General features: G+C 35.8%; 1 protein-coding gene across 3 annotated transcripts; it reads left to right on the forward strand.

The window, feature by feature from the left end:
• The first annotated feature begins 789 nt into the window (after nucleotides 1-789).
• slc28a1 (solute carrier family 28 member 1) lies at nucleotides 790-16716 on the forward strand. 3 transcript variants are annotated; one of them, XM_088340262.1, is made up of 18 exons: nucleotides 790-872; nucleotides 1023-1123; nucleotides 1200-1276; nucleotides 2704-2795; nucleotides 4352-4541; nucleotides 4612-4753; nucleotides 4983-5096; nucleotides 7234-7308; nucleotides 7410-7490; nucleotides 8832-8912; nucleotides 9015-9140; nucleotides 10484-10614; nucleotides 10690-10858; nucleotides 10949-11146; nucleotides 14002-14083; nucleotides 14188-14286; nucleotides 14363-14471; nucleotides 15690-16716. In XM_088340262.1, the coding sequence occupies exons 1-18, from the start codon at nucleotides 869-871 to the stop codon at nucleotides 15808-15810; spliced, it is 1992 nt and encodes a 663-aa protein (XP_088196388.1). In that variant the 5' UTR covers nucleotides 790-868; the 3' UTR covers nucleotides 15811-16716. The 3 variants fall into 3 exon arrangements, 2 of the variants coding, with proteins under 2 accessions (XP_088196388.1, XP_088196389.1); XR_015850893.1 differs by lacking the exon at nucleotides 15690-16716 and having other exon boundaries at nucleotides 14207-14286; nucleotides 14363-14425; XM_088340263.1 differs by lacking the exon at nucleotides 790-872 and having other exon boundaries at nucleotides 1065-1123; nucleotides 2708-2795.
• Nucleotides 16717-16765: the final 49 nt, after the last annotated feature.

Consider the following 16765-nt stretch of genomic DNA (forward strand, 5'->3'; position numbering starts at 1 on the left):
GTTCAGGGTGCCCACTGCCCGAAGATAGCTGGGATGGGCTCCAGCACCACCGCGACCCCACTGAGGATAAGCGGTGCAGAAACTGAATGGATGGATGGATGAAAGTTTTATTTAGTGTTTTATAATGGCAGTTAAAAAACAGATGAAATCAAATTTAAAAAAAAAACAACTTTCAGTTACTCTTTTCTAATCTTTGCATTTTTAAGTTCCCTAGAAAATTACAATGATACCTCACTAGTGAGTGATTTTTGAAACTGGTCCACAAGTTAACCAGGCACTATGTCCTATGTTCTTCCACTAACACAGTATTCTCCTATTATTATGTTTATGGAATATAAATGAAAGTTCAAAATCCACCATTTTATCCATCTTAGGAGGCAGCCATTTTGAAACTTGTTATTGAGGGAAGACAAGATAACAGGCTAAGGAAAGGACCAATCTCAGCTCAGTTCTATAAAATTAGTGAACCACATTTGGTCCTTACCTAATGTGAACCCAGACCAACTGTGATAAAGTCTTCAGAGGACATAAAGTAGATAAAAAATGAAAGGTTGGATTTTGCTTCTTAACTCAAATTCTACAACAACAGTTTTATAGTGTTTGGTTTTGACATATTATAAAGAAATTCTTTTTTTTTTGCCCAAAGATCTTTTACTAAGTGTTTTTATCCAGGTAAGAGGAATGCATTTTAATATGAGGTGCATTAAATCACTTTATGACCTCATCCACGCCTCCAGGGCCGAAGAGAGCAGTACGTAATGTTTCTCCAGTTAATGATAAGAAGTTTGGCAGAGGGAAGTCTATAATTCCCTGCTGTGTATTGGACAGCGCAGCATTTGGCAACAGAGTGAGTGGAAGAGCACACACAATGAGTAAGCCATTAGCGTCCCTTTTCCCTGCACCTGCTTTTTTTTTTTACAATGTTTCCTCCACTTGTTTTAAATAATTTCCAGAAGGGATTGCAAATGCAACTGGTTAGTCAATCAGCTTGCAAAATATTGAACGTGTTTTGTGTTTTGCAGATGACCCAAAAGGTTTTCAACTTACCACAAGGAACCTTCCCAATAGAAATGGAAGCCTTCCAAATGGACATGGAATTTTCAACCTTGGATTTGAAAAGGAGGTATGTAATACGGTTCATTGTCAGAGGAGAATAGACAATAAGTTTCTTACAAATCATTTTAACAATTTTTTCTCAGGATGGCATCCCAGTTGATACTAGCAACACCAATGAGCAACCAGAGTGGTCGAATAAAAGAATGGGGTCATACCTCAGGTATTGCTTCCCTTCTTTATGGAATAAAAAGTTATGATAGTTAGTTTTCGGATGAAGTTTTAGGATCAACTACAATTGTGTGATAAATTTGAAGGCATGTGCTCCATATATTGGCGCTTTTTGGTTATCACTTTCATGCTTTTTATGACTTTTTTGCTCTCTTTGTTGCTGTTTAAGTCATCTGCCTTTGAACAGTATGATGAAAAACAAGCGTGTATTTCCACTAACTCAAAGTCAATTAAGAAATGTAGGATTTAGTAATACATTGATTGCTGAACACATGGTTTTGTTGAAGTTTATTGTCATTTAGTTGTAGAACATCAGAAACGGCTCCACCATTGCCGCAAAAAGGCTAATGTATAAAAAGTAAAAAAAAAAAATCATGCATATGTCTGATAAAATAGACAATATTATACTTTAATTGTTTTATATTTTATTTGTATTGTTTGTTAATGCAACATCTATTGCAGCTAGGAAGGGGGATTACCTAATGTGCGGTCCTCTTCTCAAGGTTTCTTCATTTTCCTCATGCTGAGGTTTTTGAGTTTTTCCTTGCCCTCATGTAGGTTTTAGATCAGGGGATAGTGTAACAATAGAATGTAGTTTACAATGTTCTGTGCAGCCATTTGAGACTCACTATGATAAAGGGCAATACTGTACAACTAAACATGACTTGATTGACTGAATTAATCATTTTCTTTTTTTTCTTAGTGTTACTATATTTTATTTCCACAATTTGGCAGTGAGCATGGAGCTTCTCGCTGCAAATAGAATTCCGCAGTAATAAACAAGGAAACATAGTACCAAAAATATCAACAGATATTTTTCCTGAATTTGTAGTATATTTAATTTTTTGAGTTTGGCAGTGTGCTTGTAGATCCACAATGCAAATAGTTTTGTTAAAAAATAATAGCAAAAAAGAAAACATTTTACCTAAAAAATATCTATGTTTATCTAATGTTACATTGGAATAAGATTTTTATTTCATGGATATTTTATGTTTTGCTAGTCTGATATTTTTTTCCGTTTATCTTTTATTTGAACGTTTTTGAAAAGTAAAAAATAATCAAGATCTGCTTGCAGATAAATTGTTGATTTGAACAAATATGTGGCAAAATGGTAAAAATAACACCCAGTAATGGAAAAAACAATCTTCTAATGGACTCAAATTAATGTTTTTTTTTTACTATTTTAACACGTTTTTTCCTCAACTTTAATCAGATTTCTTGCAGTGTGTACATTTTTTTAATAGGGAAACACTATCCCTAATTGTTTTAAAATTTCACTCTAACACCGAATATCACTAACCTTTTGTTGAGTCTATATGAGACTAAACTTGAATCTACTGTATAGAATAATTAATTCTCAATTTATTTCAGAAAATGGATGCACAATGGAGCCCTAATCAGATTTCTTGTGTTCTTTAGCCAGATAGCCAAGCCATTTAATGCTGCTGAGGATTACTTGAAGAACCACTCCAAAACGTTCAAGTACATATTCCTGGGCGTATTCGGAGCAGGTACAGTAGCAAATAGCAGCACTTAAACTTTTAACACGACCATCACAAAAATACTTTTGGGACTAATATACTTGTGAGTTCTTAACTCTTTACTACTGAAAACTACACCGATATGTGTTTTTTTTGTAGTAGTTTCTTATACAAACTTATAATTCATGAAATTTACTCATACACAAAAAGCTAAATATCCAAGTAAAGCGAATTAGAATAAATGATGTAAACTCAATGGAAAATGCATTATTTTTTCCCCATTAAATAACAATGAACACACAATTAAATTAATTTTTAGGCAGCTGTAAGCCACACATGACTTTTGTGTCTGTTTGTACGCCCACCAGTGCCGCAGCTGATACCCGTATCGATATTTGTTGCATGTACTGATACCTAAAACATGGTATTAGTGTAATATGACACTGATACCTGGTTCCAGTACTAGTTTCCCTAGATACATTAGATAACTTCTACTTATTCAGATACAGCAATGCTTGAATATCTGAATACTCTGCAGCATTTTTTCCTTATTTAATATATAGCATTCGCCTAATTTCTACAGCGTAAGAATGTCGTTTTATAAACCAATCAACACATCATAATTTTTTTTTTCTACATTTTTGATTAATAGCTGTCAGCAATACATATTTTGGTGCCTCCACTGATACTGGTATCAATATCTTTCACAAATACGATACCTCCAAACTTTGCCTTACCTGAAATAATTCCTGTCATGAAGTCATGAGATCGAACCTCCTGTGTGGAGTTTGCATGTTCTCCCCGTGCTTGCATGGGTTTTCTCCGGGCACTCCGGGTTCCTCCCACATTCCAAATACATGCATGTTAGGCTAATTGGCTTGTCCAAATTGTGTGAATGAGCGGGTGAATTGTCTGTCCCTGTGTGCCCTGCGACTGGCTGGCAACCAGTTCAGGGTGTCCCCTGCCTACTGCCTGAAGATATCTGGGATGGGCTCCAGCACCCCCGTGACCCTACTGAGGATAAGCGGTGCAGATAATGGATGGATATATGTATATATATATATATATATATATATATATATATATATATATATATATATATATATATATATATGTAAATAATAATAATAATTATTATTATTATCTATTTTTTTATTCTGGCACTGATAGAAGCCATACTCCTATTATCTATTCATAATCTACACTTACAACATGTATCTTACTTTGTGACTTTAAAGAAAGGTTGTGTACAATTTGACCACTAGATGACACTGTACTTAATAATCCAACCAAAAACGTCTGCTACAAGAGTACATACAACAGAGAATAAGTGAGCAAACCAAAAAAAAATCCTTTTCATTTTTCTGCCCAGCTTTTCACAATTTTTTTGGGGTACCTTTAACAAACTCAAGAAAAATTGTGCGGTTTGGTCAGTTTCAGTTTCTGTAATTTGTATTCCTTCTTTTGCTTTTCAGCACAGTTTTCCCGGTTGTACGAACAAATTCAGTGGGATCTATTGGTCAAAAAATACACTCACCCTTTAAAGAATTCTCAGAAATAACTCTATATTTTGTGTTTTTTTGTAGGTTATTTAGCATACTTTATTGCCGCCTGTGTTCTGGATTTCCAAAGGGCCACAGCCTTAGTGGTCATCACCAGCCTGGTGGTCGTTTCCAAGTCCTACGACCTTGTGAAGAAGTACATGGGAGAGAGCATTCGGGAGTGTTTTCAACCTGTAGTGAAATGCTTCAACTCCAACTTGAAATGGCTCAAATGGTGAGCGCATGTTGCGATCGCCGAGATGAACTCACAAGAGAACCAAATTGACGTTGCATGTTAATTTCAGGGTCTTTATTGTCATCGTTGTGATCCTGCTGGTGCTTTGGCTGGTGCTGGACACGATGCAGCGCCAAGAGCAGCTCATTTCTTTTGGCGGGGTTTGCATGTTCGTCCTGCTCACGTTTCTGTGCTCTGCCAACCGGACGGCGGTAAGTATTATTTGTTTTAATTGCTTTGGTGCTGTTTAGAAACGTGCGTTATCTTAACACTTATCGCTCGTGTTTTGCTGAGACTTTGGATATCGCTCGGCCTACGAGTGCATCGTCCTGAGGGAGAGTTGCTTCTTTGCAAAAACACAACGTTTTATGGCGGCTTCTTGGCAGATAGTGCGACACCACCCGCATGATAAGAAGTGTGATGTTGTTGGTTCACTTTTAGGTGTCTTGGAGGCCTGTATTTTGGGGCTTGGGGTTGCAGTTCTGTATCGGGCTTTTTGTCATCAGGACCGAGCCTGGACTCACAGCTTTCAAATGGCTTGGACGGCAGGTCCAGGTACGTGGAGATTTGTGGTTTTTCATAAAAGGGACAGTGTGAACTATTTAGCACCTCCTACTGGCAGAAAACGTGTATTGAAATAATAAGCAAAAATACATTAACTGTCATACAAACGTGCCTTTTGACAAACATCTATAAGTCAAGGAATTGGCATGAATTTCACTATTGTTATGCTCACCTAGAGGGAGCTGACATATTTGTTTTCCATCTAGCTGCTACAGGTACCCGAAAAAATACAAAAAGCTTGAGAAAGGCTTGCCTAAAAATTGAGAAGAAAAATTGTGTGGTTTAGTCGCTTTGAGTCTCTGTTGTTTTTTTTTTTTTAATCCTTGTGCTTTTTAGCCATCATTTTTTGCTTGTAATGCACAATGTCCCTTTATTGATTCCCCCTGGTTCGCCAGCTCTCCTTAGTTGAATGCTTAAGAACCAGCGCCTAAAACAGTTCACACGTATTTACATTAATTTGCATTTAGTTTTGAATTACTGATTGTATGAATAAAAGGAATACATTTAATTGTAATATTTCAGACTATTTTAGGTCTAAGAAGGATGGAGGAAAAAAAGTGCATGAAAATGCAAACGGTCTGTGTTTGTATAGCGCTTTTCAAGTCAATGAAGACCTCCCAAAGCGCTTTACAATGTGCTTCCACTTACCCATTCACATACACACACACACCGATAGCAGTGTCAGCCATGCAAGGCAACTACCTTCTTATCAAGGGCCTAATGATTCAGTGTCTTGCCCACTTTGACTTAACACAGAGGAGCTACTGCCGCCTCCACTTTTTAAATAAAATCATCAATAAATGGGCCGAAGGAAGAATTTCTGTAGTATTTCCATACTAATATTTTTGTGGTATTTCTAAAGTATTTTGTAATATTGCGTTGGTTGTTGTTGTGGTATGTATTTGATTTTTTTTCTGTTGTATTTGGTAGTATCACTGTAGTTTTTCGTAGTATTTACACAGTTGTATTTTTTATTCTTTCTGTAGTATTATCGTGGTATATATAAAGCATATTTTTTTGCAGTTTTTGTGGAGTATTTTTGTATCGTTACATTTGTAGTATTTCTGTGGTTATACTTTTGCTGCAGTATTTTTGTAGTATTTCTATCAGATTAGTATTTTTCTATTATAGGATTATTGTAGTGATATTTTTGTAGTATTTTTTTTAGCATTTATGTAGAATTTCTGTTACATTTTTTATATTTCAATAGCAGCATTTTCGTAGTATTTCTCTAATATTTTGTAATATTACTATAGGTGTATTTATGTAATCATTCTTTTGCAATATTTCTGTAGTAGTATTGTTGTATTATACGACTCTAATTAATTTTTCAAAAATAATAGAACCAAAACACAATTCAATTCAATAGGGGACTGATACAATTTTTGGGTTAATTTGACGCAACTACCTAAATTGCTTGTTTAGTTAATAAAAACTTACAAAAATAGAACCCCACACCCCTTTCCTATTGTTCATAATTCAGAGCTCATTCTCGTTAAAATACTGTTAAACTGTAACTTTTTAAATTTATTCCATTTCAAACATCCTTTTTATATAGGGCTGTTTTGTAATGGCCAACATTTGGTTTATATTGTTTGTCAAGATCCCCAACATTCTGAAAAAAAGGAGTTTTAAATTACTAAACAAAAAGGCAATTCTTTATTTTTCTGTGAACGAAAAAGCTCAGAAAATTCTTATTATAATATTCCCTGGTGCCCCGAAGCAAAATAAATAAATAAATGATAAACTCAGTAGTGTCTTGTATAACGATTCCAAAATCATTGTAATTGGGTCATCTCGACCCACAAAGTGGAATCCAATTGTTATATTTTCTGATATGATTTTGGTGTTTTTGATCGAAGTCTTTTTAGAATCTAATTTTACCGCAGATAAACAGGTGACCCAAAATAAACCGATATTTTCCAAAAATTCTTTAAGGGTGTGCACATATCTTGTTTGCCACGTAAAACAAATATTAATTCAATTATTTGCAGGGGAACGATCATTTGATTCCTGAATATTAGTTAAATTTTGAGGTATTTTGAGCAGACCATGTTAGCACTTGAAATACCCCAATTTTATGCCATCTAAAACTGTCATTATTTAATCCCATTTTCTTTTATTCCAGACTTTCTTGGACTACACTAAAGAAGGATCGCATTTTGTTTTTGGAGATTTGATCAACGGCATCTTTGCATTCCAAGTCAGTTTTCATGTGGATGAATTACAACTATTTTATATATATATATAAAAGATATCTGGCATTTAGCTGTTAACATGTATCTCTGCTGGTGTCTTTCACAGGCTATGCCGATCGTAGTTTTCTTCAGCAGCGTGATGTCTGTGCTTTATTTTCTGGGCTTGATGCAGTGGCTTATCCTAAAGGTGAACATTTACTTACATTGCAAATCAACAGAGTATGGTTTAGAAGAGAAGGAAGATTGAGTGATAAATAAAAAGATTGATAGAAACATAGCATATCCCGTAATAGCAATTCAATATCAGTAAATAAAAGTGATCATATCTAAATAGCTCATGCTGCAGATGATATCAGCAATAAATATGCAGTAAAACAATAATCAAACGGGTGTGGCTAAGCATATTTCAGCTGATTTGGCAAACAACTAATTCTTGACGACTTGCATAGCCAACTGACCCACTGCCAGCTGAACTTGTAACTTGAATGTCTTAAATCCATCCATTCATCCATCCATTATCGTCACCGCTTTTCCTCCGTAGGGTCTCGGGGGTGCTGGAGCCCATCCCAGCTATCTTCGGGCACTGGGCAGGGGACACCCTGAACTGGTTGCCAGCCAGTCGCAGGGCACACAGGGACAGACTATTCACCCGCTCATTCACACAATTTGGACCGGCCAATTAGCCTAACATGCATGTTTTTGGAATGTGGGAGGAAATCGGCGTGCCCGGAGGAAACCGACGCAAGCTCGGGGAGAACATGCGAACTCCACACAGGAAGTTTTGATCTCATGACCTCAGAACTGTGCCGCACATGCCCTAACCACTGCGCCACCGTGCTGCCCATGTCTTAAATCTATTGGGTAAAAAGACCTATTTTCTGTAGATGACAAAAGACTGACAATTAACCAATAAGTAAATATTTCAATTCAGGACAGACCCCATTTGAATACTATTCATGCTGACATGGCCTGCAGCGAGATTTCAATATGAGAGAAGTGTATTTTCTAAAAAACAAGTTACATCCAACCAATGACTGGGACAGGTAAGGACCAACAGGTAGTAAATCCGTTACTATGGCGCCATCTGCTGCCGAGACAGTATATAGTTACTGAGTATAGTGGTAGATCGCTGTGCCGGCTGGTTGCCAAAACGTGTTGCAGGGCTGTTACTTTCAGCGGGGCCAGTCATTGAATTAAAAAAAATAGCTTTCACTGGATAAAAATGAGCTTGGCTGGAAAAAAATTAGCATCTGCCGGCTGTCGACATACGTATAGGTGAAGTCTAGCAGGTCATAAGGACGGACGTTACCTGTATTTCGGTATGATTTAATCATTGTTATATATTTTTATTTCTCAATTATTTATTAAATAAACACTATAAAATACGTTATTTATGAATGATTAAATCTCAAAAAAACATTTGTATTTTTATGTATTTATTATCTTGGTAGTTTTCACCATTTATGCCAGGGTGCAAAATGTGATAAGCCCAAATTCTAACCATTTTTCTCTTTTTCTACCCGTTTAGATCTCATGGATTATGCAAATAACGATGGGAACCTCCCCAACAGAAACCTTGAGTGTAGCCGGCAATATATTTATCGGTCAGGTAAGCTTGACAAGAACTGCTGTTTGAGTTCACAGCTTTAAAGGAGACATTTGTTTTCCCTTTTGCAATGACTTTCTTTTCATTTTCTTTTATGTGTATCAGACCGAAGCGCCGTTGCTGATTCGACCCTATTTAAAGGACATGACTAAATCTGAGATCCATGCTGTTATGACTGGAGGATTTGCCACAATTGCAGGCAGTGTTATGGGCGCATTCATCTCATTTGGGGTAAACATGGTTTTAACAAATTAAAATAAAAACAAATAGGAGAAGAAGAAAAATAACAAAGGTTGACAGCGTAGATAATAATCGATTAGAAATCCACAATCAAGTACTACATGTTCAGTGTTTGCATAAGGTATTTAGAAACACATCTCCAAATTAATTTTTAGAGTATTGTAAGTTTACTATTAGTTGCTCTTTAAATCTTATGTAGGGGATATTTGATGTTGGATACCGAAGCTCAAACCTAGACATAGATTTTAATATCACATACCACTGCCACTCATAAATAGTATTGCATTGTTAAATACAAAAAAAGAAAGAAATATATTAAAACCCTAACATAATCTTTTTCCTTAATATTACATCTAATGGGATCAGAAATGGAGTTGGAAAATTTCAACCAAACTTCGGGGTTGTTTATTATGAAATTACAACATTTATTGGAAGTTTTCTGGACAAAATGATCCGGTTTATGTTTGTTATTTTTTATAACATACACAAGGCAAATTACAGATGAAATAATCCCAATTTTTGCTCAGTTCTTTTATATAAAATGACCACTTTTGGGCAGAATTCAAAATGAACGACCTAATTTTTAATAAAAGGAAAGATTGTTTTTTTTTTTTTTTGGTCCTGTGGTGAGTGGCCCTCTCCCTCTGGGAGGTGTGAGAATTCTCCCACCGTGGTCCGCTGCGTGTCGTAAGAGGCGACTAAAGTGGAGGGAACGAGGGGACTGGGATACTCTCCTCTCTATCTCTACACCCTAAGAGACAGCAAGGCAATGAAAGGGGGCCGGGAGACCAAAAGGTCTCGCAAACCCCGGTTATAGGGTCACAAAATGTGAGAGGATGGGGAAGTAAAGCGACTTTTTTTGTACAATATAATTAAAATCGTTTTTTTCTTTATTTGTTTTATCAGAACAAAAACATTTAGGGTGAATTCTTTTTAACTATTTGAATAATTTTTTAGTTCATAAAATAAAAAAGAACAATTTTGTGGTGGTTTATTTTCAATATAACCCAAGAGGTTGGGTCCACACTGGACCTAATCGTATTTATTTACGACCCAACTTTTTTTAGAGTGTGGTGTCTGTCACCATTTTAAGTATCTTATAAGAAAGACGGTATTTTTGTGCCAATCCCAATACCTAGTATCAGTAATCTCCCATCCTTTGTCCAATGGGTTGATTAGATTGTGTTAGCAACACAAATAAGCAGAAATCTGATTGGACAAAAACATCTACCATCCTCACATTTCTGTTCCTCAATGATAGCTTCTACGAAATTAAGCCAAAAAAACTTAAAATCCAGATCTGCAACGTGACCTCCTGCCAATTCATGTTGCAGATCGATGCATCCTCCTTGATATCGGCCTCGGTCATGGCTGCTCCCTGTGCGCTAGCCTTCTCCAAACTGTCTTTCCCGGAGACAGAAGAAAGCCCGTTGAAGTCAGAGGAGTCAATCAAGGTGGCTTGTGGGTGTGTATAAAGAATGTAGTTACACACTGCGTGTTTGTTTATCGGCTTTCTTTAAAGTTTCCACCTGCTCCTTAGAGAGGAGCGCAATATTCTGGAGGCCGCCAGCAGTGGTGCTTCAGCCTCCATCAGTTTAGTTGCTAACATCGTAGCCAACCTCATCGCCTTCCTCGCCATCCTGGGTTTCGTCAACGAAGCTTTGAGCTGGCTCGGTGGCATGGTGGGATATCCCGACATCACCTTTCAGGTATGCGATGAGAGAATAAATAGAAAGATAGAATGAAATCCATTTAATGAAACTCGACTTATGAGTTCTTTTTCTTACCTTTTGTTACAGTTATTTTGCTCGTACATGTTCATGCCTCTAGCGTTCATGATGGGGATACCCTACGAGGAAAGTTTTACGGTCGCCGAGTTGATTGGGATCAAGCTTTTCCTCAATGAATTTGTTGCTTACGAGAAGTTATCTGATTTAAAAAGCAAAAGGATGAACGGGCTGGACGCAGTCATTGGCGGGGAAAGGCAGTGGATTTCAGTGAGTACTGTTCAAGTGATACACACAAAACCAAATGAGAATGATCTAATAGGGGTGAACAAACAAATTAATAATATTAAATCAATGACTACGTTTATATCCAGCCAATAGTCTGACTGGGATCACAGGTCAGATTTTTGGAGCAATGAATCCTTTACATGCCAAGAGACAAAAGACTAGCACCATACACATTACGCAATTACAGTACACATTTTGAAATAAGGGATTATTTCATTCATGTACCTCACCAGCTTCAACAAAGTACCATGCTCATGCTGGTTTCCACCGTGCTCTAAAAGTGAACTCCATTGTTGTGTTTGGTATGTTTACGAGATGTCCTCATATGTGGCTTGCCAAAAGTATAGATTTACACTATTTAAAGATGGATACAATAATGGCATCTACTATAAATAGATGGATACTCCTGTGGCATTTTCCCCATGGCAACATAAAATAAAATTGAATTGTCTGGAGAAATTAAACTAATACACACAAGGCTTTTATTAGCCAGTAAACTGGAGTTTGCATGTATCATCCGTCTCCGTACTTCAAGTCTCACAGTGCTTAAAATGGATGAGGGGAACTGCGCATGCACTCATGCAATCATATTACTCAAATACTTAAACATGCATGAGTAATCAGTAAATGAAAGGACTAACCCAAACAATGCAATCTTAATGCTAGCATTTGGACTAAAACCTTAGAGGGACATTGTGTAACATTTAGTGCATCCTTAAAAACACACACACACACATATATATATATATATGTATATATATATATATATATATATATATATATATATATATATATATATATATATATATATATATATATATATATATATATATATATATATATATATATATATATATATATATATATATATATATATATATATATGTATATATATTTGAAAACCAAGCAAGCATACATGAACTATCATACCAGTGTTATTTTTTATTAAAAAAATCTTAGGTGAAATTATTTGTATTCTAGTGAAATTCCTACCTAGAAGTCGCTGCCACGTTTGTCTTGCTGGTACGCTGTGCTCTAGGCATGGCTTTACATACTAGCCATATTCCATTTACAATTTTAGAATATAAACAGACTCAATGATAAAATAAATTATTCATCATAAACCCTGGGATGGGCTCGAGCACCCCCGAGACCCCAATGAGGATAATCAGTGCAGAAAACGGATGGATGTAATCATACTCCGGTCATTGCATTACGTCATCATTCTAAGTCGAGGCTACTCGGTGACCCACGTGATGACGCCACTATCCCGCTGTTTAGCTATCTTGCAGGGATTTCGTGTTCTATGTGGAGTAAAGCCAACATTGTTATTATCAACTTGTAATATATTATATGCACAACATAGAGCACTGATTTCCTCTTTCCCGCGTGCAAACATGCAATAAATAAGGCACAGTACAAATACAAAATAGCAGCATTTGATGGCTTGGAGAGGGATGGGCGCCATCGGGCTGTACTTGCCCAAGACACACCACAGGAAATGGTGCCCCGACAATCCTAGTGGTCAAGGGAAAACCAAATCAAACCAAAAGCAAGAACAAATAGCAGCAAGTTTTCTTTTGGACAAAAAAAAAGACAAAGAAAAAAAGGATGCATGTGTTTACTTCCGGCGCCGTCACGAATGGCAGCCACTCCAGCAGCTCCCGTGTTATTTTCGCTACTTTTGTGATTTATTTATTTATTTTTGCTTACTTTATCAGTGCCTTGCAACACTTGGATTACTTTCTATCCTCTGTGTAGCACTATTTAGTTACTCTATATAACACGCTACAGTGGGCATTTGCACGTCACACTGGGTATTTGTATATTGTATTCTTTTGGCTTTATTATTGTACTGTTCTCAGCTCAGGGATGCTGCTGGAAATGTGAATTTCCCTTCGGGGATGAATAAAGTATCTATCTATCTATCTATCTATAAACCTTTTTATAGATAATCACTTGGATAACACTCATTGACATAATTTTAGTTTTACCCCCCAAAATTCTTTTTTTTTCTTTTTTGAATAGTTAGCCCCTCTGCTAAATGTTTTACAAATTATCAAAACATGGTCTGAAAAAAGTGGTAATTTCCAGGATAGACTGTTTGGCCAATCATTAGCATTTACGCTGAAAATCTTATGACACATTATGCTCCAAATCATTATAAAACTGTCTTAACTTCCAATAATGCTCTTTTTTGTTTCACAAGGATTAAAATGAAAACATTTTTGTTATATGGGGTTAGTTGTTTAGTCTACTGAATTTGACTATAATAATTTGATGCAGTCCTTCTTAATTGTGATCTTTTGACAGTAGTTTTACAATTAAACATATTCTCTTCTTAAAGGCTAATTTTCCTGTCCGTTTTCCTAAAAATGGGTCATCAAACTATTTCAAGCTAAGAGCTACTTTTTTGTTACGGCACTGTTTTGAGGTCATGAGATCGAACCTTCCTGTGTGGAGTTTGCATGTTCTCCCCGTGCTTGCTTGGGTTTCCTCACACATTCCTAAATCATGCATGTAAGGTGAATTGACCTGTCAAATTGTCCCTCGGTGTAAATGAGCAAGTGAGTTGTTTGTCCCTGTGTGCCCTGCGATTGGCTGGCAACCAGTTCAGGGTGTCCCCTGCCCACTGCCCGATGATTGCTGGGATGGGCTCCAGCACCCCCGCGACCCGACTGAGGATAAGCGGTGCAGATAATGAATGAATGAATGTTTTGTCTTTTTACTTTAAGAACCAACCAGCGAGCTACCCTGGTGTTCTTAAGAGGTTACCTGTTGCCTTTGGGCACCATGTTTGTGACCCCTGTTCTAAAACAAATATCTTATTCTCTCAGGTCCGGTCCGAAATAATCACCACCTACGCACTGTGCGGTTTTGCCAATTTCAGCTCTCTTGGCATCATGATAGGTGGCTTATGTAAGTAGTATCTCATCCCATCATCCTATTTCATTTTTTTCATCATGCACCAGCATGTTATCGCTGTACTGTTGTTTGACACAGAGCATTTTCTCTTACCAAAGCCTCTATATGCCCATCTAGAAGAGGTGATGTCTCGGCTTTGGTGTTGCGATCCTTGCTCACAGCCACGTGTGTCTCGCTTGTCAATGCTTGCATTGCGGGTAGGTAGAGCGGAAAGTTTGACATTTAAATGTATTTATTTACTCATTTATTATTATTTTCTTTACCTCCACAAAGGAATTTTATTTGTTCCGCCGCTCGACTGCCTAAAGTTGATCGGTGAATCTGTTTTCAACGGGACTGTAGATGCTAACGTCCAGACTTGCTGCAATGATCTCTTTGGAAGGTATGCCTCAACTTTTGAAATCTTGAAGAAATTTCTAATATTTAGCACAAACAAATTGGGCTTTCTTTTTTTATGGGAGAGGCAAAGAAAAAAATATTTACATAGGCCATGACAGTTGTAAGTAAGTAAATTTGCTTTCTATTACTTAGTCTTGTGGTTTATGTAGCGTCTTCATTTTTCTTTGTTTCCATTTTTACATGTTTTCATTCCCCGAAACTTTTTAAAAAGGAAGACTTCCATTGCTTGTGATGCATATTCAGAATAAATAAATGACTACTACAACAACAACAAGAAAATAAAAATATACCGACATAACAACAACAAGAAAATAAAAATATACCGACATACCCAATGTACGTATTAGTGTTAGATTAATACTAAAAGGTGTTTTTGTGTTCAAACCCAAAAGTGACAATGCACTGATATTGTTCGAACCCTCTGCTACATTTTTAAATATTAATACAGTTCGGGAAAAATATTGTATAAAATTGACAGGGTTTTCATACATTTGTACATTTTCCTACTTCAGGGATCGCTGTGGATGTTGCTACTATTTAGTGCTGTAAAAGTTAAAAATGTTACCTTTGAGTGACTGGTTTTAAGTTGTTTTAACTCTTAGATTAAATCAGCTTTGTAGATTCAATTAAGAGTTAAAGCTTTAATTCTTTAACTGCTTTAAACATACATAACCCTTGAAATTGAATTTCTTTGAGCTTTAACTTACAGCACTACTACTAATGCTCCCACGCCTACCATACAATGTTGAGTTTGGGATTTAAATCATTGGATTATTCCCATCAGTGTAGACATAAATTGTGTGGATTTTTCTCTTTTTCACAATAATATAAGTGATGTGTTCATGGAAAACTAAATGAGTATGTGTCAGTTTAATTAAATGCTTGTTTAAGTGCAATATTTTACATTAGCCATTATTTGTGGGTTCAGCATAAAAAGAAGATTCACTTAGAAATAAAAATACTTTTTTTCCTTTATAAAATGTTTCATGATCATGCAATTGATTAGGATTATTATTGTGTTGGTGTTTAATTGATCAGTTTTTTTTTGTATATGTGTATATTGGTGGTTAAACTTGGGCTTCAAGTATATAAAAAAGAATGTATTTCTAAACAATATGATACGCAGCAAATAACCATGACAAGATATCCATTTGAGTGGAGACCACATACTGACTTATCATGTGATTCTTTTTCCCCCCAGCACTGTCAACAACGGAACAATTTCATTTGAGGGTTCGTGGAGTGCGGTTAAAAACGCCACAGCGTATTTGGCCATATGCTGTGAGTGCTGCGGGGTTTCTCAGGACGCACTTTGTTTGTAATGTATTTTAGTTGAGTTACATTTATTATCATGGCTCTTCAAATGTATAGATTATGCTGAAAAAATATATAGACCAATTTACCATCTGGTTTACAAAAAGCTATATTATTTCACGCAACTGAGTTTAAAACATTTTTCTATCCAGAGGCACTTTTCATCTTTCTGTATTGGCACATTTGTAGTATAGCAAAGCATAAAATAGCATAGCATAGCATAGCATAGCTTAGCATAGCATAGATTAGCATAACATAGATTAGCATAGCATATAGTATAGTTAATGCAAAAAGTATACACTCCCCTTAACTAGTTGATTTTTGTGATACTTTATAATACAATCAGACCAAACCAAATGGTCTGAATTAAGTTCCAACATATCAATTACCATTTCCCCACATCTATTTGGAGACCTTTTAAAATGTATTAGCTTTTATTTTTATTTTTTTATAAAATGTATTTATTTATTGATCTATTTTCAATGGATTCATTTTTATTGTTTATATTTCATATTCTAAAAATCGATGACTGGGAGAGGGGAGTGCAGACTTTATAAATCGTCTTTATATTTTTGAATACAGATTCTTAGATATTCAATAGGGTAGTGTGCCACATACATTTTTACTAGAGATTGAACAACTATGAGATGGATTTTTTTATTCTTTTCCACTCAAGTGTATTTCATAATGTAGTATGTTTTTAATAGTTGTACAGTAAATGCCGTGTATTATATTGTAAATGGATTAAGTTTTTTATTTGTGTGCTGAATGTTCAAAGAAAAAACACCTCTGGAAAACTTAACAAGAGAAGTTGATGATTGTAAATAGCCCGAAATTCAAATCATGATTGTCGAATGGATTATTATGCACATTGATGTATTTTATAAACAAATAAAGCTATGCCGAAATATGAATCTTTCCCAAAACAATGTTTCACATTTTTATTAAAAATAGAAAATCTGT

This window comes from Urocampus carinirostris, chromosome 7, assembly GCF_059441175.1.
Source record: "Urocampus carinirostris isolate Australia breed hairy pipefish chromosome 7, RoL_Ucar_1.0, whole genome shotgun sequence".
NCBI classification, from domain to species: domain Eukaryota; kingdom Metazoa; phylum Chordata; class Actinopteri; order Syngnathiformes; family Syngnathidae; genus Urocampus; species Urocampus carinirostris.